The sequence below is a fragment of the Protomyctophum parallelum genome, assembly GCF_964188405.1.
Source record: "Protomyctophum parallelum genome assembly, chromosome: 8".
Taxonomy (NCBI): Eukaryota; Metazoa; Chordata; class Actinopteri; order Myctophiformes; family Myctophidae; genus Protomyctophum; species Protomyctophum parallelum.
In genome coordinates this window covers 24,533,199-24,558,091 of record NC_139703.1, presented here as the reverse complement: position 1 = coordinate 24,558,091, position 24,893 = coordinate 24,533,199, and the positions used below count along the sequence as shown (strand labels likewise).

General features: G+C 45.5%; 1 protein-coding gene across 1 annotated transcript in view; it reads left to right on the top strand.

The window, feature by feature from the left end:
- LOC310862965 (inositol 1,4,5-trisphosphate-gated calcium channel ITPR1-like) overlaps positions 1-21,452 on the top strand; it is a 146,788-nt gene extending 125,336 nt beyond the window's left edge. Inside the window, exons 48-61 of the mRNA XM_083771087.1 lie at positions 2,175-2,318; positions 4,148-4,267; positions 5,267-5,459; positions 5,613-5,735; positions 12,745-12,920; positions 14,686-14,850; positions 16,288-16,477; positions 16,729-16,857; positions 17,606-17,748; positions 18,335-18,500; positions 19,282-19,385; positions 19,536-19,592; positions 20,355-20,516; positions 21,234-21,452. Of these exons, the coding sequence (XP_083627213.1) occupies positions 2,175-2,318; positions 4,148-4,267; positions 5,267-5,459; positions 5,613-5,735; positions 12,745-12,920; positions 14,686-14,850; positions 16,288-16,477; positions 16,729-16,857; positions 17,606-17,748; positions 18,335-18,500; positions 19,282-19,385; positions 19,536-19,592; positions 20,355-20,516; positions 21,234-21,320 (1,959 nt within the window). The 3' untranslated portion in view covers positions 21,321-21,452. The remainder of the gene's footprint in view (positions 1-2,174; positions 2,319-4,147; positions 4,268-5,266; positions 5,460-5,612; positions 5,736-12,744; positions 12,921-14,685; positions 14,851-16,287; positions 16,478-16,728; positions 16,858-17,605; positions 17,749-18,334; positions 18,501-19,281; positions 19,386-19,535; positions 19,593-20,354; positions 20,517-21,233) is intronic.
- The last annotated feature ends 3,441 nt before the right edge of the window (positions 21,453-24,893 follow it).

Genomic DNA, 24,893 nt, shown 5'->3' with positions numbered 1-24,893 from the left:
AGAGATGGGGGGATGACATGCGGTAAAGGCCGTGTCGGGTCCGGGAGTCGAACCCGCGGCACACCGCGACTGGATCACCAGTCCGGTGCCCAGACCGTTACGCTACGGCCTGGGCCGAGTCTTTGACCTTTTGAAGCATCCTTTGAGTAACTGCTGCTCGCCGGATATGTGGGAGCGGCTATGTCTGATGAGACAGGAAGTCAGGGGGAGGGGCTATGTCTGATAAGACAGGAAGTCAGGGGGAGGGGCTATGTCTGATAAGACAGGAAGCCAGGGGGAGGGGCTATGTCTGATAAGACAGGGAGCCAGGGGGAGGGGCTATGTTTGATAAGACAGGGAGCCAGGGGGAGGGGCTATGTTTGATAAGACAGGGATCCAGGGGGAGGGGCTATATCTGATAGGACAGGAAGCCAGGGGGAGGGGCTATGTTTGATAAGACAGGGAGCCAGGGGGAGGGGCTATGTCTGATAAGACAGGGAGCCAGGGGGAGGGGCTATGTTTGATAAGACAGGGAGCCAGGGGGAGGGGCTATGTTTGATAAGACAGGGATCCAGGGGGAGGGGCTATATCTGATAGGACAGGAAGCCAGGGGGAGGGGCTATGTTTGATAAGACAGGGAGCCAGGGGGAGGGGCTATGTCTGATAAGACAGGGAGCCAGGGGGAGGGGCTATGTCTGATAAGACAGGGAGCCAGGGGGAGGGGCTATGTCTGATAAGACAGGGAGCCAGGGGGAGGGGCTATGTTTGATAAGACAGGGAGCCAGGGGGAGGGGCTATGTTTGATAAGACAGGGAGCCGGGGGGAGGGGCTATGTTTGATAAGACAGGGAGCCAGGGGGAGGGGCTATGTTTGATAAGACAGGGAGCCAGGGGGAGGGGCTATGTTTTATAAGACAGGGAGCCGGGGGGAGGGGCTATGTTTTATAAGACAGGGAGCCGGGGGGAGGGGCTATGTTTGATAAGACAGGGAGCCGGGGGGAGGGGCTATGTTTGATAAGACAGGGAGCCGGGGGGAGGGGCTATGTTTGATAAGACAGGGAGCCAGGGGGAGGGGCTATGTCTGATAAGACAGGGAGCCAGGGGGAGGGGCTATGTTTGATAAGACAGGGAGCCAGGGGGAGGGGCTATGTTTGATAAGACAGGGAGCCGGGGGGAGGGGTGTTGAGCGAAAAGTCTTGGTTATGGTTCTCATGGTGGTATTGAGCTGGGTGTCCACTTGGTGTGTGTGTGTGTGTGTGTGTGTGGGATGACCTGGACCAGACATGGGCACGATATTCTGCTTCAGAGTGTGAGGGCCAGTGCTGAGGTGTCAGTGTGACAGGGCCAGTGCTGAGGTGTCAGTGTGACAGTGCTGAGGTGTCAGTGTGACAGTGCTGAGGTGTCAGTGTGACAGTGCTGAGGTGTCAGTGTGACAGTAGTGCTGAGGTGTCAGTGTGACAGTGCTGAGGTGTCAGTGTGACAGTAGTGCTGAGGTGTCAGTGTGACAGTGCTGAGGTGTCAGTGTGACAGTGCTGAGGTGTCAGTGTGACAGTGCTGAGGTGTTAGTGTGACAGTGCTGAGGTGTCAGTGTGACAGTAGTGCTGAGGTGTCAGTGTGACAGTGCTGAGGTGTCAGTGTGACAGTAGTGCTGAGGTGTCAGTGTGACAGTGCTGAGGTGTCAGTGTGACAGTAGTGCTGAGGTGTCAGTGTGACAGTGCTGAGGTGTCAGTGTGACAGTAGTGCTGAGGTGTCAGTGTGACAGTGCTGAGGTGTCAGTGTGACAGTAGTGCTGAGGTGTCAGTGTGACAGTTCTGAGGTGTCAGTGTGACAGTGCTGAGGTGTCAGTGTGACAGGGCCAGTGCTGAGGTGTCTTGCTCTGACATTTATTTCAGACATGCTATAGTGTAACCAGTGTTGTTTTCACCTGGTGCCAATTGCCTAAACTGTAATCCTGTGCTACTCTCCCTCTCCCAACCTGGGGAGAGCCCCGAACTGAGCTCATGCTTCCTTCAATGCATGAGGAGTGAGCAAGCCACTTCTTATCACCTGACAGGGGGGGGGGGGTTCTCCGGTAGGACGTGGCACGTGGAAGGAACGTGTTACTCTGACCAGTTCCTTTCCCCTCCATCAGGTTGAACACGCTGTTGTTCTCTGCTATATAAATATAATATGCTGTGCGTGCGTGTATACGGGCAGGTGGAGGTGATAAAGAAGGCGTATCTTCAGGGGGAGGTGGAGTTTGAGGAGGAAGAGGAGGAGGAGGATGACGAGGAGGAAGAGGAACATGACGCCGCGTCCCCCCGAAACGTGGGACACAATATCTACATCCTGGCTCACCAGGTATGGGAAATCAGCCGCCAACTACATCTGCCAGACATAGTAGGCTTCCCTCACTTTGAGTGGCACCGAACGTGGAAGCCACAGGTGTCTTTCTGACAGAAATAACAGTCTGGTATCTGCCTTTCTGACAGAAATGCCATCAGATTAACTGCCTTTCTGACAGAAATAGCAGTCTGTTAACTGCCTTTCTGACAGAAATACCATCTGATTAATGCATTTCTGACAGAAATAACAGTCTGGTATCTGCCTTTCTGACAGAAATACCATCAGATTAACTGCCTTTCTGACAGAAATAGCAGTCTGTTAACTGCCTTTCTGACAGAAATACCATCTGATTAACGCATTTCTGACAGAAATAACAGTCTGTTAACTGCCTTTCTTACAGAAATACCATCTGATTAACGCATTTCTGACAGAAATAGCAGTCTGTTAACTGCCTTTCTGACAGAAATACCATCTGATTAACGCATTTCTGACAGAAATAGCAGTCTGGTATCTGCCTTTCGGACAGAAATAGCAGTCTGATTAATGCATTTATTTTCTACAGTATGATAAATAGCGATGTATGTCAGACCTTATTTTAACAGTAACCCAACCCTAACCTCTCAGGGACGTATGTCGGACTCCGTCGTGGTCTAAAACGTAACTTCATCGGCAAAAAAGCGTTGTTTGCGGTTGGCACAAAAATAGTGGTGTAAGCATGATTCCAACCCGGGGGTGTGGATTGCAAGTGTATTTATTGACTAGCGAGCCGTGCTACCGAGCTGGCTGCCATTCCCAACTCAGGTAAAAAGAAAGAAAGCTCCGCCCAGGGGAGGGGTAGGGGATATTACTGGCAAAATCCATCAGGGCTCATTTCACCCTATGATTCACTGACTTTAACAGTAGGTTAGACAATAGCGCCATCTAGTGTAAAAACAACATTAAAAAAAGAAAGAAAACTGTTGGTCCGGAATTCTCCTTTAACTCATTTACCACGATACCACCATCTGGTGTCTGAAAAGTGTACTCCAGCAGCGCCAGCCAGTCATTTTATTCGACGAGACTCTTAGTTCGAAAGCCCTTTCACTCGGAAACCGAGACCCAGGAAGTGAATTATCGCTATGTAACAGGTGCCGTGATTGTTATTAAAGTCACCCAAATTTCCAAAACATAGATTTTGTATCCGGGGATCATATTGTTTAAACTAGAGAAATGAGGAGCTAATCAAGCCTTTTTGTGCCAAAAAGAAGAATCCGAGATATAAGTGCATTCCTATAGACAGCATAAGACAGCGGAATGTTGTTTTTTCTTTCTTTTTTTCGCAACCACAGTGTTAAAGGGATATTTCACTTTCAAAAAATAATTTGGTCATTTTGTCTTGTGTGAACACCACAGACAGTTTTGATTCCTATACAAACCCATTATAACTTAAAACTCCATAACTTCAGATTTTTTTGTATTAGAAGGACAATATCAGTCAACATTCAACAGCAAAAAAGGTTGGGTGTTTTCGATGAATCTATCATGGTTAAAAGTGGAGTTTGAAGTTATAATTGATTTATATAGGAAGCTAAAATTAATTTAAAATATCTAAATATTGAATGGAGCAACTTAAAAACTGGCCTGGGGTGTTCACATAAGCCTGAGTAGACGATAAAATGGCCAAAAGTATTTTTGAAAGTGAAATATCCCTTAAGAGCACACAGTTGTGAACCGTAATCAGTTGATATTAAAAAAGGCGTCAAAATGCGATCACGGACCAGGAGTCGTCAAAAGGCGATCTCGGTGCCGAGTGAGCTACGGGTTCCCGTGTTGTTTAACATGTTCCTGGTCATGTGATCCCACAGTTGGCGCGTCACAACAAGGACCTGTCGGTGATGTTGAGACCAGGAGGAACGCCTGGAGGAACATCTGGAGACGGAGACGAAGCCCTGGAGTTCTACGCCAAGCACACTGCCCAGATAGAGGTCAGGAGGTCAAGCACAGTGCCCAGATAGAGGTCAGGAGGTCAAGCACACTGCCCAGATAGAGGTCAGGAGGTCAAACACACTGCCCAGATAGAGGTCAGAGGGTCTTGCCTGGCTGAGATGGTGTTGAAGTCATCTGGAAAGTGGACACTGTTTATCCATGGCTTCTGGTTTGGTTTTATTCCTGACTGGAACAACAGCTTCTGTACCCTCCCTAATGTAGGTGGTTACGTTGTTGGGGTAGTCTTAATGTAGGTGGTTACGTTGTTGGGGTAGTCTTAATGTAGGTGGTTACGTTGTTGGGGTAGTCTTAATGTAGGTGGTTACGTTGTTGGTGTAGTCTTAATGTAGGTGGTTACGTTGTTGGGGTAGTCTTAATGTAGGTGGTTACGTTGTTGGGGTAGTCTTAATGTAGGTGGTTACGTTGTTGGGGTAGTCTTAATGTAGGTGGTTACGTTGTTGGGGTAGTCTTAATGTAGGTGGTTACGTTGTTGGTGTAGTCTTAATGTAGGTGGTTACGTTGTTGGGGTAGTCTTAATGTAGGTGGTTACGTTGTTGGTGTAGTCTTAATGTAGGTGGTTACGTTGTTGGGGTAGTCTTAATGTAGGTGGTTACGTTGTTGGGGTAGTCTTAATGTAGGTGGTTACGTTGTTGGGGTAGTCTTAATGTAGTTGGTTACGTTGTTGGGGTAGTCTTAATGTAGGTGGTTAAGTTGTTGGGGTAGTCTTAATGTAGGTGGTTACGTTGTTGGGGTAGTCTTAATGTAGGTGGTTACGTTGTTGGGGTAGTCTTAATGTAGGTGGTTACGTTGTTGGGGTAGTCTTAATGTAGGTGGTTACGTTGTTGGTGCAGTCTTCACGCACGCACAATGGAGATAGTTGGTTTCTGCCCGACAGCGATGATATGTAAAATGTTTGTTTCAGAACCACAAGCCGCACATTGGGAACGAATCCCTGCCGCGGGAGCTAATGTGACGTGAACGTGTTTTTTTTACTTTAGATTGTGCGCCAGGACCGCACCATGGAGGAGATCGTGTTCCCCGTCCCAAGCATCTGCGAGTTCCTCACCTCGGAGTCCCAGCTGAGGATCTACTACACCACGGAGCGGGACGAGCAGGGCAGCAAGATCAACGACTTCTTCCTGAGAGCCGAGGACCTCTTCAACGAGATGAACTGGCAGAAGAAACTCAGAGGTACATACAGAATCCAGCAAATCATTGAAGTGCATGAGCGAGGCCATCTTGCATTGCCTGTTTATCGAGCCTGTGTGTGTGTGTGTGTGTGTGTGTGTGTGTGTGTGTGTGTGTGTGTTTGTGTGTTTGTGTGTGTGTGCGTGCGCTCCCCAGCCCAGCCTGTGTTGTATTGGTGCAGTAGGAACATGTCAGTGTGGAGTAACGTGTCGTTCAACCTGGCTGTCCTGATGAACCTCCTGGTATGCTTCTTCTACCCTCTGGAGGGCGTGCACGCAGGTACGCACAAATCACACACACACACACATGCACACTCACGCACGCACACACACACATCCCCGTGGGAAGACATTAACAGGGGGGGGGTGCTTTATCACGCCGTGCACGTGCAATATGGAGCATGATTTCAAATACGGAGCCGCTAAACAACATGGTGCTCACACAGTGGCCACTAATACCAACATGGTACAATACAAATGTAATTGGCCAATTTGTTAAATATTGCATAAGAAAGAGGCAAACAAACATGGTGAAAATAGCCGATCTACAGGCAGACAGGCTCTATTAGCTCAACGGTAAGAATGTCGCGCAGGAAACCACTGGTTCAAATTCTGGGTAGAGGTGTTCTGCGGTTCATTGATGTTTCATTGTAATGTAGACAGCACTAGAATTGCATTTTATGTAGTCATATGTATAGTTCCATTGCTGAAAATAGTTACAAAATGTAATTGAGGGGCCTTTCATAGGCTACATATAAGACAAACGCACATGGAATGGGAAATAGAGGGGGAAAAATGGAAATGGTAGGGTTTTATTTTTGTTGGTATTTGACTTTGCTACTGATGATTGTAAGCAACAACAAATATTGCATTGTGTGTTTGAGCTGACAGGCCCTTTTTGATGTCAATCAATCAAGTCATCTCAGGTCATCTAAAGCGGCAGATGCAAAAATCGTTTTTTATATTAAAATTATATATATTTTTAGGGGCATGTCATGTGGTCTACCTGCAAAGCCTTTGTGATCTACTGGTAGATCGTGATCTACCTTTTGGGCACCGCTTAACGTCAGATCAGGGGTTTTGTCGGCGAGCGCCAAAAATGCTCCCCGACAGCATAATCGGAGCAAATACCGGGCAGTGTGTACGAGCCATAACGTGTTGACTACACTACACTACACTAATAAGGACACATAATAATAACTAATAACCCATCCGTTACTACATGTGGAGTCAACTCCCGCAATTTCCTTCTTCCCATAGTGCGCTGCAACGTAACTGGGATGAGCGGCCTGTCAGGGCTGCGAAATTCTAGTAGTATATATGTATAGTTGTGATGATCGGGGATCATATCATCATCATGAGTATTTTATTGTTGTGAGATATTATGAATATGGGCATATTTATATTTACCAGAGTTCTCACATTGTTATCGGCTACACAGTACCAATCCTCACTCTCCTAGCCGCCAACACTGACTGTGGACTTTTGTGCAAAGCCAAACGTTATTCCTTAGTTTATTCCCTTCGGAAAGGAATACGTTTTCTTTCAGTTGTAGTGTTAATTTGTGTCTGTTTGCTAGGTATATTTTCTATTGAGTTCGATCTATTCTGTAAAACGTTGTATTCCATTATTTAATTAATCTTTATGTAAATAAATATTCGCATTTAGACAGTTTCCTGTCGATCCATTAAATGTTACACTTAATTACCCCTAGACACATTGGGTTGTAACAATAGTATGTATAGTTTATATGTATAGTTTATATGTATAGTTTATATGTATAGTTTAATTATATAGATATTCCACTTTCTTTTGTATGTGATGTATTGCCATGCTTTCTGTTCTTGCTTATTGTAAATCGCTCTGGATTAAGAGCGTCTGCTAAATGCCTAAATTGTAAATTGTAACTACGATAACATCTCTTAGAATAATTTCATTGTTTTTTTTTCTAATTTATATTTTTTGTCCCACGATTTTGTAACCCATTTTTCACCCCTGTGTCAATCATCCTGTGATGTGATCCTGGGCTCTACACACCCTCCGCCAACCTAGGGAGAGCAACGGACTTAACTCATGCTTCCTTCATGCTTGAGTGTCCAAGTTGCTCCTTTACACGAAGAAGAAGAATTTAAGTGTAACTACGATAACATATCTTAGAATAATTTCATTGTAACTTCTCTCATTTATTATATAAATGTATTTCTTAGAATAATATTATTGTAACATCTCTTACTCAAGAGGCCAAACCCCTGTTTCTTCAGACTACAGTGACTAAAAACTGCCGTGCGCTACCGTGCGCTGGCGTGCGCTGGCGTGCGCTACCGTGCGCTACCGTGCGCTGTGGTGCGTGGTGACAAACCTAGAGTTTCTTTAAAGTGGTCGGGGTCTGCGAAAGGTCGAGTCGTACATGCAGGAAACAGGAAGTACAAAGAGGAAGTTCTGAGGCTTCGCGACTGAGGGCCGTGCATGCGCACACGCACGCACGCACGCACACACACACACACACACACACACACACACACACACACACACACACACACACACGCACACACACACGTGCAGTCACCCATAGGAGGAGAGGAGACCCGTCTGTCGACTGACACGCCTCACCTGTGTAATCTAACTAACTAAAGTGTGGGCAAATGCCGGGCTAGTATTAGTACCGTATTACTATAGTAGATGAGACTTTTTTTTAAGAAACTAGTATTTCTTTTTTACAACAAACCTTTCTGTGTGCGGCAGATTTCAGATGTGAGCGTGTGGCCATTTGCGTATTCATTAGGGGGGACATTGCCTGCCACTAAAACCCCCGGGTTTGGTGGGTTTTGTCAACCCACCCGCCCCTAGCCTCGGTCCCAGGCTTACTTATCTGCGAAAAGAAAAGCCTGGTCACAACCTAAGGCAGAGAAGCTATCGGCGGTTGTATCCTCCGGAACAGCCGTCAAATGTATTTCCCCCGGATACTATATTTTTCCGACCAATCACAACACTTGTTTCATTCACAGAGAGAGAGATGTAAACTGATTTGTAAAGCATCAACGATTTCACATCCGCTAAAATCCCGCAACTTCCGCTGATAGTCTTTTCAGCATAGGTCTTGCCCAGGGTGACCCGCCCCCCACTAGGGGCCCCGACCGTGGGGGGTCCCCTCAAACTCAGACTTTGGGCCAAAACTTCACCCTCTCTGTAACCAACAAAAGTATGTTCTTACACTGGGTGAGTGATTGCTGATATGAAAGTTATTTCACACTCTGCAATGCAGCACATGTGATGCTGCTGATGAATGAGCTTGTAGTAGGTAAATATTTGGCCAAGGTTGTATAGAATCGTGCCAGAATGGTCCAAATTACCAGACAAATAACCGATTTCCGTGTGTGTATACAGGGCCCCTTTCATTCTAAGAACCCATGGCTGAAAAAGCCTAATTACGCCACTGCCCCCGGGTGCTGTTGGCTACTGCCACCATAGACCCTCGTTCTATTTCGCTTGGAGAAAAAGACCCCTTTCGCCCACCCCAAAACAGCTAGCGAGGATCGGCTATAGCTATTGTCGTCATCATCTATTTAAGAGTCTTTAGAAGCATTAATATTTTAACCGTGAGGTAACTGGGATTTAGTATTGAGCCGCTAACATCAAGTTCAATCCAGCTCAATCTGAGACGTAATTCAGAGAAAATGGGCAATAATGGTTGGGCGGCCCCAACATTGTGTGAGGGCCACTTTGAGCCAAGTGTTGCCTAGCGACCAGGAGCCCTGCTTTACGGTAAATATGAGCGAGATGATTATTAATTAATTAATGTTTAATACAAAAACATGTTAAAAGTGTTCCTGGTGTCATGGGATTTTCATGGAAGAAATGTTGATTAAGTCTGTTTTATTCAATGAGTTAATGACAAGAAACACTTCCCTGAGGTTTTTATGTGGGTGTGACGGTTCCCTATATTGTGTGTTATGTCTGGTTTAGGTATATGTTGTGTTTACTTTTTGCCCTATAGTAACCTATGTTCTTTGTATCCAATAGGATTGGGGAGCAGAGCTAATCATGATGATCAGCCTAAGTGGCTCGCACCTGGGCCCAGGTGTCGACGCCCTATAAATGCCTGCTTCCCCAGTCCTTCCCCAGATCTGTTCCTTTCATTTGCCTCCTGCACTCCACCATGCACACTTCTCAACATTTATGTTAATCCATACAACATGCACACACATTTCACTCATGCATACACGCTCTACACCACTGATCTCCACACTTCATCTGTTCAATCATGATTTATTCCTTACATTTACTATTTTTGTTTAGTTAATACATTCTATTTCTTTGGTCAACTGCGTCTCCCCTGTTTTTTGTTGTGTATCTTGGCACCCAGCCAGGTACATAACATGGGTAATATGTGTTTTTAGATATATTAGTATTTCAAAGTGCCTGTGATGTCATAGACACTGGTCTTCCTTCCAGGACTACATGTTGTCTCAGTAAGACAGCCCTCCCCCTCTCCACAAGGAGGAGCAGTGCAGCAAAGCATAATGGTCATTGTAGGAATTCAGCAATCCACTCAACCCCTAGTCAAGCACATGTCATTATTGTTCTGGCCATAGGGTGCACATTGTAATTGTGCTACTGTTATCTACTACAAATACTATTGACATTGAGTGACTGTAGTTTATTCCTATAGCCTCGGGGAGAAATTCTAATATCACTGCGTGTATATTAGTCTCGTGCCTCTTAGTGTTTGATTTTGTTCTGCAGTGTCCTCCCACAATTGAGAGGGGCCTGCCTGGGGCAATATGGCTGGCTATGCGAAGCTATAGTTTCTATAGGGGAAATGTCCCTTTAACCTTGATATACGCACACACGCACACACCTACCTACAGCGCGCTCTCTCTCTCTCTCTCTCTCTCTCTCTCGAACAGAGGGAAGAATAGTTCAGTATGTCCTCACTGCAACCCATGACTGACTGTGCCCCGCCCACACTCACACACACACACACACACACACACACACAGTACATACTGTACATAGTACAGACATATACACACGTGCACAGAGCATGTCGTCAGGATCTCAGCGAAGCGTGCGGACAGAGTGTACTATCTAGGAGCACACACACACACACACACACACACACACACACACACACACACACACACACACACACACACACAAAGTGTGTCTTACAGTTATGTAAGTGCCGCCTGTTTGAGTTCAAAGTATTGGCTTGCTCGAGGGGCTCCGGGGAAGGTGGGGATCGGCGGGGGGGGGGGGGGGGGGGCTTGGGGGGGACACTGTTTCCAAAACTCCAAAACGGTGGCTGTGGTGTGTGTTGTGGTACCGTCATGTGTTAATATTACCAGTAAGACGCCCTGAGGCCCTAAAGGGTGAGGTCGTGTGCACGCATCCGCCTGGGTGACGACAGACTGGGTGAGCGCTGGCGCTTTGGCATGAGATGGGGGTCAGATCAACATGTGGAATGAATTCTGTACTGGCCATATGGAATGCGTCTTCAGTGTACTGCAGGGTTTGATGAGGTCAGATCAACATGTGGAATGTCCATGTCCACCCCCCCCATCACTCCCCAGGCCATCTTTGAACAAGCAGTGTTGAGACAAGCTCGGAATATTGTATCTGACCCCTTGCATGTATTATACCGAGAATACGAGCTAATGCCATCCGGTAGGAGGTATAGAACTCCACGGTGTGTGTATAATAGATTTAAACACTCTTTTGTTCCCCTGTCAATCAAAATGCTCGATCAGAGATTGCCGAATGCACTTTACTGACTTGCCAAAAGCAGTTGCACTTTATCAAGGGAATGTGTGCAATATCTCTGTTTTGTGTATGTGGGTGTTTCATGGTGTTTTTCCTTTTCGTATGTGAACGTGTCTGTTATTTGTATGCAGCTGTGACTCTGTCTCCAAGACAAATTTCTCCCAAGGGAGACAAATAAAGACAACCTTGAACCTTGAACCTTGAATGTCAGAACAGGTCAACTCCATATATGGAGATCTAAGGGTGGCAGGGGGGCAGTGTCTTGAGTGTACAGGGTTTGATGAGGTCTGGCCATATGTGGAGCGTGTCTTGAGTGTACAGGGTTTGATGAGGTCAGATCAACATATTGAATGTCAGAACAGGTCAGCTCCATATAATGGAGTTGGAACAACTGATGTTCAGGAGGCGGAGAAACACACTTGACCATGCCCTCATGCCATCCTCCGCCCTCCTTGCCAATCTACCCAGCCTACTTATACCCGCCTCAGACAACCCAGCATCCTCTATGCTTTTCGTATCCCGCCACCATCCCCATCACCACCTGAAGACCAGCAGCTTCCACTGCTCCTTCTCCTCCATCTCTCCTCACCTCGTCCCTTCCTCACAGTTCCCACGGGGGATCACGCCTCCAGCGTACCGCGGGCTGACCGCCACGCGATCACGCCCCACGTGTGCCGCGGGCTGACCGCCACACGACCCCTTCCCCAAAGACTTCAGGGTCGGCGAACCCCCGGAACCCACGCCCCGCTCTCCTCATCATCACAACCCTCATCACTTCATTCTCTCATTCAATAAAAACCTTAAACCTTCCAATAGTGTGTTTCTTCCAACTAGTGAATGGATATCTAAGGGTGGCAGTGGTGTGTGTGTGTGTGTGTGTGTGTGGGGGGGGGGGGGGGGGGGGGCTGCGCCTAGAGTTTGAATGGTCAGGTATCAGGCGAAAGGGAGACATCGAACAGGAGGGACGGGTGGGGTTGGATCAACATATGGAATGTCAGTTTGATGAGGGCTCAGGTAGGGCCGGGCCTTAATTTTCAGGCCTGTTGAGAACTCTAGTGTTCACCGGCTGCACAAATAACCTTGGGGCAGTCCCATCTAGGGTTCGAATGGACAGGTATCAGTCAAAAGGGAGACATCGAAGAGGATGGATTGCATGGTCGCATTTACTATGATATGATCCCTGACTTACTATCATCCCTGATGATGTCGTAGTGATGTCACAAGATTTGCATGGGCACAATATATGGGGGCTTTCTCCATGTATGGGGATTGTGAGTGACGTGACGTGACATGACAAAAAAAAACGCAAGGTTTCATAGTTAATTGCGATTAATCTTCAGGGTTGTTGGACCCTCACCTGTACTTGCTGCTGTGGTTTCTTGTGGTCATCTCTGTGGTCATCGTGTTGTATTGTTATTAATAATATTATTAATCATTCTGTAGGTATAAGTTGGATCCTCACATTATCGTTGCTCCTGTGGTTTGGTGTGGTCATGTATTGTATTAATTGTATCATTCATCTGTAGGTATGTTGGATCCTCACATATCATTACTCCTGTGGTTTGGTGTGGTCATCGCTGTGGTCATCGTGGTGGTGATGCCTCAGCCGCTGGGCGTCAGGACGCTGGTCATCGTCGCCATCCTCAGACTCATCTTCTCCGTCGGCCTGGAGCCCACCCTGTTCCTCCTGGGAGCCTTCAACGTAGGTTGACTTCTCAGTGTGTCTTCCTATAAGAGCCTTCTAACGTAGGTTCACTTTTCTGTGGGTCTTCCTACTGAGAGAATCAGGGGCTTACAGTTGTTGCACAGAAATTAAGTAATTTTACATGAAATGTAATGCTACTTTTGCAATGTAGTTAAATAAAAAATGTGAAAAAGCTCAGGGGTGTCTTTCAGGCAGGTGTCTGGAAAATAAATTAAAAATTAAAATTGTGAAAAATCGTATCGTGAGCCTCATATCGTGATATGTATCATATTGTGAGTTGAGTGTATCATTACATGCCTACATACGACTGTGTCATATTAACTTCTCAGTATGTCTTCCTAAGAGGTTCTAACGTAGGTTAACTTCTCAGTATGTCTTCCTAAGAGCTTCTAACATAGGTTAACGTCTCTGTGTATATTCCTAAAGCCCAAGCCACAATGTTTGTTTTGGCTTAAGAGCTTGAGCTTCTAACGTCTCTGTGTATCTTCCTAAGAGCTTCTAGGTTAACGTCTCTGTGTATATTCCTAAGAGCTTTAACGTCTGTGTATCTTCCTAAGAGCTTCTAGGTTAACGTCTCTGTGTATATTCCTAAGAGCTTTAACGTCTGTGTATCTTCCTGAGAGCTTTCAACATTAGTTATCTTCTCAAGTGTGTCTTCCTAAGAGCTTTGAACGTGAGTTCACAACCCTGTTGTCACGCATTGTGGCTCTTTTGCGCAGAAACCTCTTATCTCCAAAGTAGAAGCTCCACAGTAGATTTGCTACTGTTGAATTGTAATCCTGAAAAGAAACAGTTGTGGACATAATGACGTTTCCACTTGACAAATGATAAATCTCTGTCAAGAGAGAGAGACGCACACACACACACACACACACACACACACACACACACACACACACACACACACACACACACACACACACACACACACACACAGATGTCCTCATTTCTTCCAAACAGTGCTCTCCTGTTCCTCCCCTCACTCTATCCTTACATACCCTCCTCTCCTCACCCCCACCTCTCTTCTCCTCTCCTCTCCTCCGCTCTCCTCTCCTCACCCCACCCCACCTCTCCCCTCCTCACCCCACCTCTCCTCAGCCCACCTCTCCCCTCCTCACCCCACCTCTCCTCAGCCCACCTCTCCCCTCCTCACCCCACCTCTCCTCACCCCACCTCTCCTCTCCTCAACCAACCTCTCTTCTCGTGTCCTCTCCTAAACTCAGTGTGTCGTGCCAAGTTGTACGTTCCTGTACACTACTGTGCTGTACATTGTGTCCTCTGCACCTCAGCCAACCACACACACACACACACACACACACACACACACACGCACACGCACACGCACACGCACACGCACACGCACACGCACACACACAAACACACACACTGTACAACCACAGATGGCACATGTTAGCCTCATATGACTCTCAGTGATCCTCAAAACAAATCTGGCCGTGGAGAATTTAGCTGAATATAGCAGATCTACCCCAGCAAGCCAAATGACGTCCTCCGGTGACTCCGGTGACGTTCAGGACTATAGGCCAGATCACAGCCCATACGGGGATGATCTTTACATCAATGATCATCATGATAATGACTGTCAATTTGGGGGACCTTGACGTGAAAGAGTTTGGGAACCACTGCTATAGAGAGTCTAGACCAGGATTACTGCATTTCTTTCTCACAGAAAGGCCCTCTGGCCAACCCCACCTATAGGGTAAGGGTACGCTGATCTCTCTCTCTCTCTCCCCCCCCCCCCCAGGTGTGCAATAAGACCATCTTCCTGATGAGCTTCGTGGGGAACAGAGGGACGTTCACGCGAGGCTACAAGGCCATGGTTCTGGACGTGGAGTTCCTCTACCACCTGCTCTACCTCGTTATCTGCAGCCTGGGCGTGTTCGTGCACGTCTTCTTCTACAGCCTGCTGGTGAGAGCATGCACACGCACACACACACACGCACACGCACACGCACACGCACGCACGCACACGCACACACAAAACCCTAACCCACCCACCCCTTTTTACCCTCACTGTATGTTTTTTTCCACCCCTTTTTACCTCCTCTATGATATAATTTCCCGTTTTTGGCTATATAGAAAGTGTATATTTGTACGTCTCTAAATGTTATGATGAATTGAACATGGTGGACCCATTTGTAAACGAGTGTAATTCTTTATGGTGTCGTCCACAGTTAAGATGTAGACATGTATCCATTCCGTATACATATTGCTGTACTTAAGTATATTTTGATGAGAAATATGTTTTATGGAATATATTACATTGGGTAAAATATACCTATGGTTTAGTGATGGTGTGACAAACGTTGGGTTTAGTGTTTCTTTTCTAGGCTAATAATTGTTTCTGGCGATCCCTATAGCACAAAACAATTTACCTTAGAAATTGAATGCATATCATTTTAGAACCACTGATTACAGAAACGTTCCCCCCCCCCCCCCCCCAGAAAACTGTTGGCATTCAGAAGACATTTTAGGTATTAAGTGACCAAAAAGGAAAACTCTACATTGCCTAGTGAAGTTTTGCCTCCAGAGCCACATTTGTTTTTCTTTTCTTTTTAATCTTGACGGGATGTTTATGAGATGTTGGTCTGAATCTTTCCCAAGCCCATCTCTCTCTCTCTCTCTCTCTCTCTCTCTCTCTCTCTCTCACGGTGCATTCAAGGACAGGGCCTTATTAACAGACTCTGTGTGTAGGTAGCATGTTGATGTTGTTGCCTGAGGTTGCTGAGGTGTTAATAGCCGTGTGTATAGCAGCGTCCCAGCATTCTGTTTATAAGGTGTTGCTGGAGTTATAAAGTGTGCCCGGCGGGCGGCATAGCACTGCGTTCCGTTCCGTTCGGAGTTAATTTTTTTCTCCAGTCGCCGTGCAGCAGTGCATGGAATCCTCTGTCTCTGCCTCTGCAGACGCAGCAACAAACACACACATCTCTCCATGTGTTTGTTCCGTTTGAGGAAAAGATTATTGCATTTTTGAGGGCCGCTAGACACTCCTATGTCCAGCTTAAACACAAACATTGAATGCTTTCTCTCTCTCTCTCTCTCTCTCTCTCTCTCTCTCTCTCTCTCTCTCTCCCCCCCCCCAGGTGTGCAATAAGACCATCTTCCTGTCCTGATGAGTTTCGTGTCTCTCTCTCTCTCTCTCTCTCTCTCTCTCTCTCTCTCTCTCTCTCTCTCTCTCTCTCTCTCTCTCCTTTTAGGGAAACTGAATTTCAATCTTTGTGAGATGTGTTAATAGACACCTTTACAAACACATCGGTGAAGAAGAATAATGGAATGTTTTCTTTGACCTGTGTGTGTGTGTGTGTGTGTGTGTGTGTGTGTGTGTGCACGTGTGTGCGTCATACAGCTCTTTGACCTGGTGTATCGCGAGGAGACGCTGCTCAACGTGATAAAAAGCGTGACGCGCAACGGTCGCTCCATCGTGCTGACGGCCGTGCTGGCTCTCATCCTGGTCTACCTGTTCTCCATCGTGGGATACATCTTCTTCAAGGACGACTTCATCCTGGAGGTGGACCGAATACCCAACAATACCCTGAGTATGAATACTCTACCTACCTACTGCGCCCCTTGCTGTACCCTATACTGTACCCGGCCTAACGGATACTCACTACTTGCCTAACCCCTACTGTGACCTAACTAACCCCTACAACTTCATCCTGAACAATACCCTGAGTACGTAGTCCTACCACCTGGTTTGTCTATGGGCGCTGATGACGCACGCGGTGAAGAGAACATGCCCACCTATGCTAACCCACCGTCGTCATGTGTTGTCATCCTTGTGCTGCAGAAGGAGGAGGAGACAGCCTGGCTGGAGAGATGCTGCCTGGTGGGTCTACGGCTGGAGGGGCTGGTGCTGGAGGGGTTTGTTCATCCTCCAACCAGGAGAACTGTTCCAACACGGTGGCTCTGCAGACAGGTACGCACGCACGCACGCACGCACGCACACACACACACACACACACACACACACACACACACACACACACACACACACACACACACACACACACACACACACACTGCATGAAGCTTTGCTTGTTCTGGCCATCAGAGCCAAAGTTTCACCTGGTTCAATTCATCCACTGAGGCGACAAGAGTTATTTCAGATTATTTCCTGGCGTTTTTCAGGTGCTGCTGTCGGGATGCCGGTACCTTTATTAGTAGTGGGTCTCCCTCCCAGAGGGCTGTCGGTGGGTTCCATGGGATGCAGCCAAAACCACCTTAGCCCTACTTTGGATATTCGGAAATCGCCTTGTTTTTAGATCCATACAACTGGACCTAGACTTCTATTGTTACAACTGGACCTAGACTTCTATTGTTACAACTGGACCTAGACTAGTCTTCTATTGTTACAACTGGACCTAGACTAGACTTCTATTGTTACAACTGGACCTAGACTTCTATTGTTACAACTGGACCTAGACTAGACTTCTATTGTTACAACTGGACCTAGACTTCTATTGTTACAACTGGACCTAGACTAGTCTTCTATTGTTACAACTGGACCTAGACTAGACTTCTATTGTTACAACTGGACCTAGACTTCTATTGTTACAACTGGACCTAGACTAGTCTTCCATTGTTGCAACTTTTTTCAGATGGTGTGACTGAGGAAGACGAGGATGATATTAATAATAATATTTATTAATAATAATGTTTTGCAGATGGTACGACTGAGGAAGAGGAGGAGGATGACGGCATGGAGAGAGCATGTGACTCTCTGCTCATGTGCATAGTGACGGTTCTGAGTCATGGACTGAGGAGCGGGGGAGGGGTGGGAGACGTGCTGAGGAAGCCATCCAAAGAGGTACAAATTATACCCTCGGGGGCCCTAACGTGCGCCATGCCTTAACCACATATAGCGGGTTTAGAACCTTCCGCTATACGTAAACGTTACGTTGCGGCCACGCTACCCCACTATACATTATGCCGACTCCTATATTTGCGGGTGGAGGTGTGGTCGTGGGCGTGTTGATGCGCTTTCCTTACAATTGCTGTCTTGCCCACACAGGTTTAGGAGAGCAGAAAGCGTCTCCTCAAACCACCCGCTATGCCAATTCTGTTTCATAGAACAAATAGACAGGCCGGGAGTGGAGCTGGACACACAAAAGCAAAACATTCACAGCTCATATGTCTCATATCGTCAACAGAACTCCATCCATCCATCCATCTTCAACCGCTTATCCGCAGTCGGGTCGTGGGGGCAACAGCTCCACCAGAGAGCTCCAGACTTCCCTCTACCGAGCAACATTAGTGACTTCCTGTGTGGAAATATAGTGGCCCTCGGAGTGTGTTATATAGTGGCCCTCTGGAGCGAGTGTGGTAATATAGTGGCCCTCTGGACCCCTGCTCTAGATTGACTGTCTCCCCCCCCCCCCCCCCCACCCCTCCAGGAGCCTCTGTTTGCAGCACGGGTCATCTATGACCTCCTCTTCTTCTTCATGGTCATCATCATCGTCCTCAACCTGATCTTCGGGGTCATCATCGATACCTTCGCCGACCTGAGGAGCGAGAAGCAGAAGAAGGAGGAGGTCCTGAAGACCACCTGCTTCATCTGTGGTGAGTGAGCGCTCCTTTCCATTGTGTCTGTGTGTTAAATTAATCTGTGGTGAGTGAGCGCTCCTTTCCATTGTGTCTGTGTATTCAATTCATCAAGACCTACGGGTACTGTAAGAAGACCAGGGCTGGGAAAAGTACGTACTTATTCTTGTCTTTTTTCTTTTTTCTTTTTTGAGGGGTGCTAGCCCTCCAATGCCTGGCTTTTGAAATTACGTCATATGGCAGCCAAGTCTATGGGCTTTTAACGTTTGTTTAGAGCACTAAATGTGACGTCATGTGGCAGCCAAGTATGTGGACATTTAATAATAGTGAATGGTATTTGTATAGCGCTTTTCCAAGTGCTCAAAGAGCTATACAATGGTTCATTCATTCATACATTGGGAGGTGAAGCGGCGAACAGTCGACGCCAGCGTCCTCACTTGTGCACATTCCCACACCAATGGTGGCAAGCTCACATCGACCGACTCAATCGAGGCAATGTGGGGTTCAGTGTCTTGCCCAAGGACACTTCGACATGTAGACAGGAGGAGCCAGTTATTCATTACAGGTCTTTTCTTTTATGCATCCAAATGTCCTTTTATAATAGCATCCAAATGTCCTTTTATAATAGTGTTTCCTTTGCTGGGTGTTCTGTGTAAAGCACGTTGAATTGCCTTGTTGTAGAAATGTGCTCTTCTAATAAAACTGTCTTGTCTTACCTTGGCGATGGCAGTGGCTTAATTTGATAAAGACGCTATATAAATGCACAATTTACCATTTTGCCTTGCCTTACCTTGCCTAGGGCTGGAGAGGGACAAATTTGACAACAAGACGGTGACATTCGAGGAGCACATCAAAGAGGAACACAACATGTGGCACTACCTGTTCTTCATCGTCCTGGTGAAGGTAAACCTCCGTAATATATAATTATACTACATGTCCTGGTGAAGATAAACCTACCTAATAATAATAATAAGGGTAATAACAACAACAACAACAATAATAATAATAATAATAATAATAAGTTATGTAATACTCTACCTGTTCCTGGTGAAGGTTAAGGACTCTACAGAATACACCGGACCAGAGAGCTATGTGGCCGAGATGATCAAGGTAACTCATAATAACTTTAGTTTATTTATTCATAAACAAGATGTGCTGCTTTCCTGATCTCTTCCTGAAGGTTTTCTGAAAGAGCACGTTCTCCTACACTACAGGTTGTATTCACTGATTAGCCTAATGCTAATTCTACTGCTTTGCTACTGAAAAGAAGTGTCCATGCAGAGGAACTCTGTCTATTCAGGGCATTGGAATAGAGCGTCGCAGTCCCGCCCCCTTTCAGCACCACGAGGGACCCAGGAGAGAATTAATGTCCCCCATAGGCTTGCCGCTTTTCAAAACGTATTTATTTATTTATTTATTTAAATAAATACTTTTTGAAAAGCCTATGGGGAAAATGCATGGGGAATTCTCTTCTGGGTCCCTCATCGTTCAGAAAGGGGGCGGGACTGCAACGCTCTATATAATTAACATACAAGTAAGACGCACGAACGCGGGGGAGAGCGCAGCTCGTAAATTGCAATAACAACAATTAGAATAAATTACGTACTTTTAACGTTTTTTGTTTTTTTTTATGTGTGTGTGTGCAAGTGTGTTGTGTGTGTGTGTGTGTGTGTGTTTGTGTGTGATACAGCTGCGCCCTCTGGTGTCGGGCGGGTGGTGTCACAGCGTGACACACGCACAGACAGACAGTTTTGCTTGGCTTCCATAGTAAGCTGCTCATTGCGTTCGCAATCACTGCGTTCGCAATAACACCTTCTCACTGACAATGTTCTCCTTATGAATGAAGTGTTTTCTCATCCAATCACAACACAGGAGCACAACCTGGACTGGTTCCCGAGGATGCGCGCCATGTCTCTGGTGAGCAGCGACGGAGAGGGAGAGCAGAACGAGATCCGAAACCTGCAGGAAAAACTGGAGTCGGCCATGAGGCTGGTGGCCAACCTGAGTGGTCAGCTGACTGAGCTGAAAGAACAGGTGATTATTATTATGCGTCACCTTGAGTTTCGTGACCGCACCCACTCTGTTTCTTTGGATCGCCTTTACAGTATCTCCAATTCCGTCATAATAAAGGTGACAAAAATACAGTTTTACAATGCAGGCAATGCCAAACAATAAAGTGTCCATTGTCCAAGAACCCTCCTAGGAATGTATTAAGAGGTCTGAGTCATGAAACAACTGTTTATTCCAGGTTAGGCTTCAATTGTCCTATAGCCAAACAGCCATTGAGTGTCTTGTTGTAGGCCTTTCAACGCAACAGGCACAAAGGACTTCCCAAGTCTTTCACACCTTTGTACCGGGGGGGGGGGGGGGGGGGGGATCTGTCATTTTCTCGCTTGCTCCAGTACCCAGTTAACTCTAGATAGAGGGAGGGACCGTGGGAGGAATTATTCAGGATGGCACCCAGCTTCTTTGCTGTTCTCACCCTGGCCACCTCCTCACAAGCCTGTTTAGGTTGTGTCACCTCCAGTGCCACCTCCCCCCCCAAACCCCAGATAGCACTTGCCATAAGAGACTGGTAGTGGTAGAACATTATGTAACATTCTGGTACACACGATAATCGGAGCCTCCTCAGGAAGAACAGCCGTGCACGTCATTTGAGGGCCTAGACCTATAGTTAATTTCATTCACCAAAAAGAACTGCTTCATTTTACTCGTTCGTTCACGACTGACACAACACTTTTTCCCGTGCAGATGACGGAACAGAGGAAACAGAAGCAACGCATTGGTCTACTGGGACACCCCCCCCACATGAACATTAACCCCCAGCAGCCCGCCTGAGTGAGGACCCCCTCCCTTGAGGACCACCCCAGGACCCAGGGCTGGCCTCCAACAGTGCCTGAACATTTCTGACAGTCTTACACTTCATGTAACAGACAGGAAAGTGAACAAATACATGCTGTATACATAGTCTCTGTCGGGTGGAAACCACATATGTCCAAAACTGTTACTTGTCAGGATTCTAAAGGCTCTATGCACCATTCTGTGTGTTTAGAGCCTATTAGGAAGGGAAGGGTCTTTCTGTGGAAGTAGGAAGAGTTATTCTGTGTTCATAGTCTATTAGAGGAAGTAGGAAGAGTTATTCTGTGTTCATAGTCTATTAGAGGAAGTAGGAAGAGTTATTCTGTGTTCATAGTCTATTAGAGGAAGTAGGAAGAGTTATTCTGTGTGCATTGAGCACCTATTACAAAGTAGTAAAAGTAGTGGATGGATCTACCAACTCAAAACGCATCGTTTCGCGCTGCATTTTGAAGTTGCAGATCGGCTACGGTTGATGCTTTCGTGTGACATTGTAGTGTGATCAAGCAGGACGTTCATTTACGGAAAACAACACAAAAGGTTTCAATGTGGATATAAGAGGTTTGTGCCCGAGAGCAACAATACATACGGTAATGTCCAGGGAGACTGTCACCTGACATCCTCCTGCGTTGTCATTAGAGGAACACTCCTGCTGCATGCGTCGTCATTGGAGGATGTGTATGCTCATTGGTGTCATGTTGTGTGTGAGGTCATGGAACTCTAGGCTGATTTTGTAGTTTTGTTTTCCACTTCAGGTTAAAAAACTACAACTCAGACGTGTCCGTGGTAAGACTTGGCCTTGTCCTTTTAATTATTATTATTTGAAGTTGAGAGAAACATATTTCCTTGAAAAGTTACATCCTGTAGAGTTCACCCTATTCTTTTCCAAGGTTTTGTTTTATTTATATTTTTTGATGATTGATGATTCCAAAAATCTAATCAGCCTAACCGTGTGAAGTTGTTTCTACATGTCAGAGGCCAGCATTCCTGTAACTTGCAATACTCCATGTGTTATTATTATTATTTTCTTGTCATCATAGGAACTTAGGAAGCTTCTACGACACACAAAACTTGTAGGTCGGCTATTTTTTTGGCCCGTGTCACGACACCGTCGTGCTACGGAGCAGAAGTTTCGATATTTATGTTGAAGCTTTGTCATCGAAGGATGTACATTAGATCTACCTGTAAGAAGGATGTACTGTACATTAGATCCACCTTTATTGTGTTGTATGATGGATGATTGTTTCAGTTATGATGGATGATGACACTTGAAGTCATGCTGTGTAATTCCAGTGTGATTTAGTGATGCCACTTTTTTGCTACGCTGTCGCTACAGCATTTTGTATGTATGGAAGGAGCGCTGACAAACAGACCGCAAAAATATGCGTACGGCAACCAAATAGTCAGCGACGGCGCTGTGTAAAGCAACAACAACAGGTGTATTTATTAACTGTAACATACACTGATAATATACATTTCCGGTACATTTTCCAGCGCCCATGCGAGTGTCGGATAGATAGCGTTTAGAGAGAAAAACTAAATATTCAATGTGGTTATTGTGGTATAATATACCGGTGAAAGATTATCAGAAATACTAATTATAATACCAAATATGTTTTGTTTAATTAATAGTTACATGGTAGGCTATGAACTTTAAATGAGCTGCGGTATCCTGTGAACGATGATCTACAAGGGTTATTAGTAGAGTAATGGTTCTCAGACGTGTTGGAAAGTGAAATATGCCTTTAACTCTGACAGTTGGATCCATTAGTACTTTTGAGAACCATTACAGAACTACACTGTCATATTTCCCTTTGTTTGATATTTTTGGCACTGAATTAACTTTGTTTAAGCTTTATATAATTTCTATGTAGTCCTTCAAGCACTGAAAGTATATATTTTTGTTTATAGCACACAAACATGTTTATAATCTTACTCGCCACTTTTCTAATAGTGCCACCACCACTTAGAAGGACGGTACACTTATCACCCTCACTCTGTGTCAAATAAAACACTAGGAGCGCTGAAATAATTACAATGATTCATCATTTATAGAGATGCATATGATATTCAAATGTTGGCCGATAACAATCCAATAACATGCAGGGTCAAATCGTACGTTATTGATCCAGTATATTACATCCTTATTATGTTATTATTTATATTGAGATCATTGCGGAGTTTTATTAGTTTTCATTTCAAGTCATTAGTGGTCACATTATTATTTTGACAATATCGCTGAAATATCGGTCAATAGACAATGAAAAATATCAGAAATATATCGGTTCGATACCGATATTTCATTTTTAATAGAATATCGACCTATATCGATATGATACCGATAATAATATTGTGCATCCCTATTAATTTATGTACTTCATCGAACGACCATGATGTCACTTTGAGGAGAATAAACGCTGTGGGATGAGCAACATGGTCGAGACAACGAGTTATGAACCTCAGGCAGATATCACTGACTGCCTAGACATTAGTCTGGAACTTCAGACTAATATCATTGCATAGATATTAGTCTGGAACTTCAGACTATCATTGCGTAGAAAATAGTCTGGAACTTCAGACTAGCATCACTGCGTATATATATTAGTCTGGAACTTCAGACTAGTATCACTGCGTATATATATTAGTCTGGAACTTCAGACTAGTATCACTGCGTATATATTAGTCTGGAACTTCAGACTAGCATCACTGCGTATATATATTAGTCTGGAACTTCAGACTAGTATCACTGCGTATATATATTAGTCTGGAACTTCAGACTAGTATCACTGCGTATATATATTAGTCTGGAACTTCAGACTAGTATCACTGCGTATATATATTAGTCTGGAACTTCAGACTAGTATCACTGCGTATATATTAGTCTGGAACTTCAGACTAGTATCACTGCGTATATATTAGTCTGGAACTTCAGACTAGTATCACTGCGTATATATTAGTCTGGAACTTCAGACTAGCATCACTGCGTAGATATTAGTCTGGAACTTCAGACTCATACACTGACTACGTAGAGCCGTAGATATTAGTCTAGCAACTTCAGACTGATACACTGACTACGTAGAGCCGTATATATTAGTCTGGAACTTCAGACTGATACACTGACTACGTAGAGCCGTATATATTAGTCTGGAACTTCAGACTGATACACTGACTACGTAGAGCCGTATATATTAGTCTGGAACTTCAGACTGATACACTGACTACGTAGAGCCGTATATATTAGTCTGGAACTTCAGACTGATACACTGACTACGTAGAGCCGTATATATTAGTCTGGAACTTCAGACTGATACACTGACTACGTAGAGCCGTATATATTAGTCTGGAACTTCAGACTGATACACTGACTACGTAGAGCCGTATATATTAGTCTGGAACTTCAGACTAGCATCACTGTGTGGATATTAGTCTGGAACTTCAGACTGATACACTGACTACGTAGAGCCGTAGATATTAGTCTGGAACTTCAGACTGATACACTGACTACGTAGAGCCGTAGATATTAGTCTGTAACTTCAGACTGATTCACTGACTACG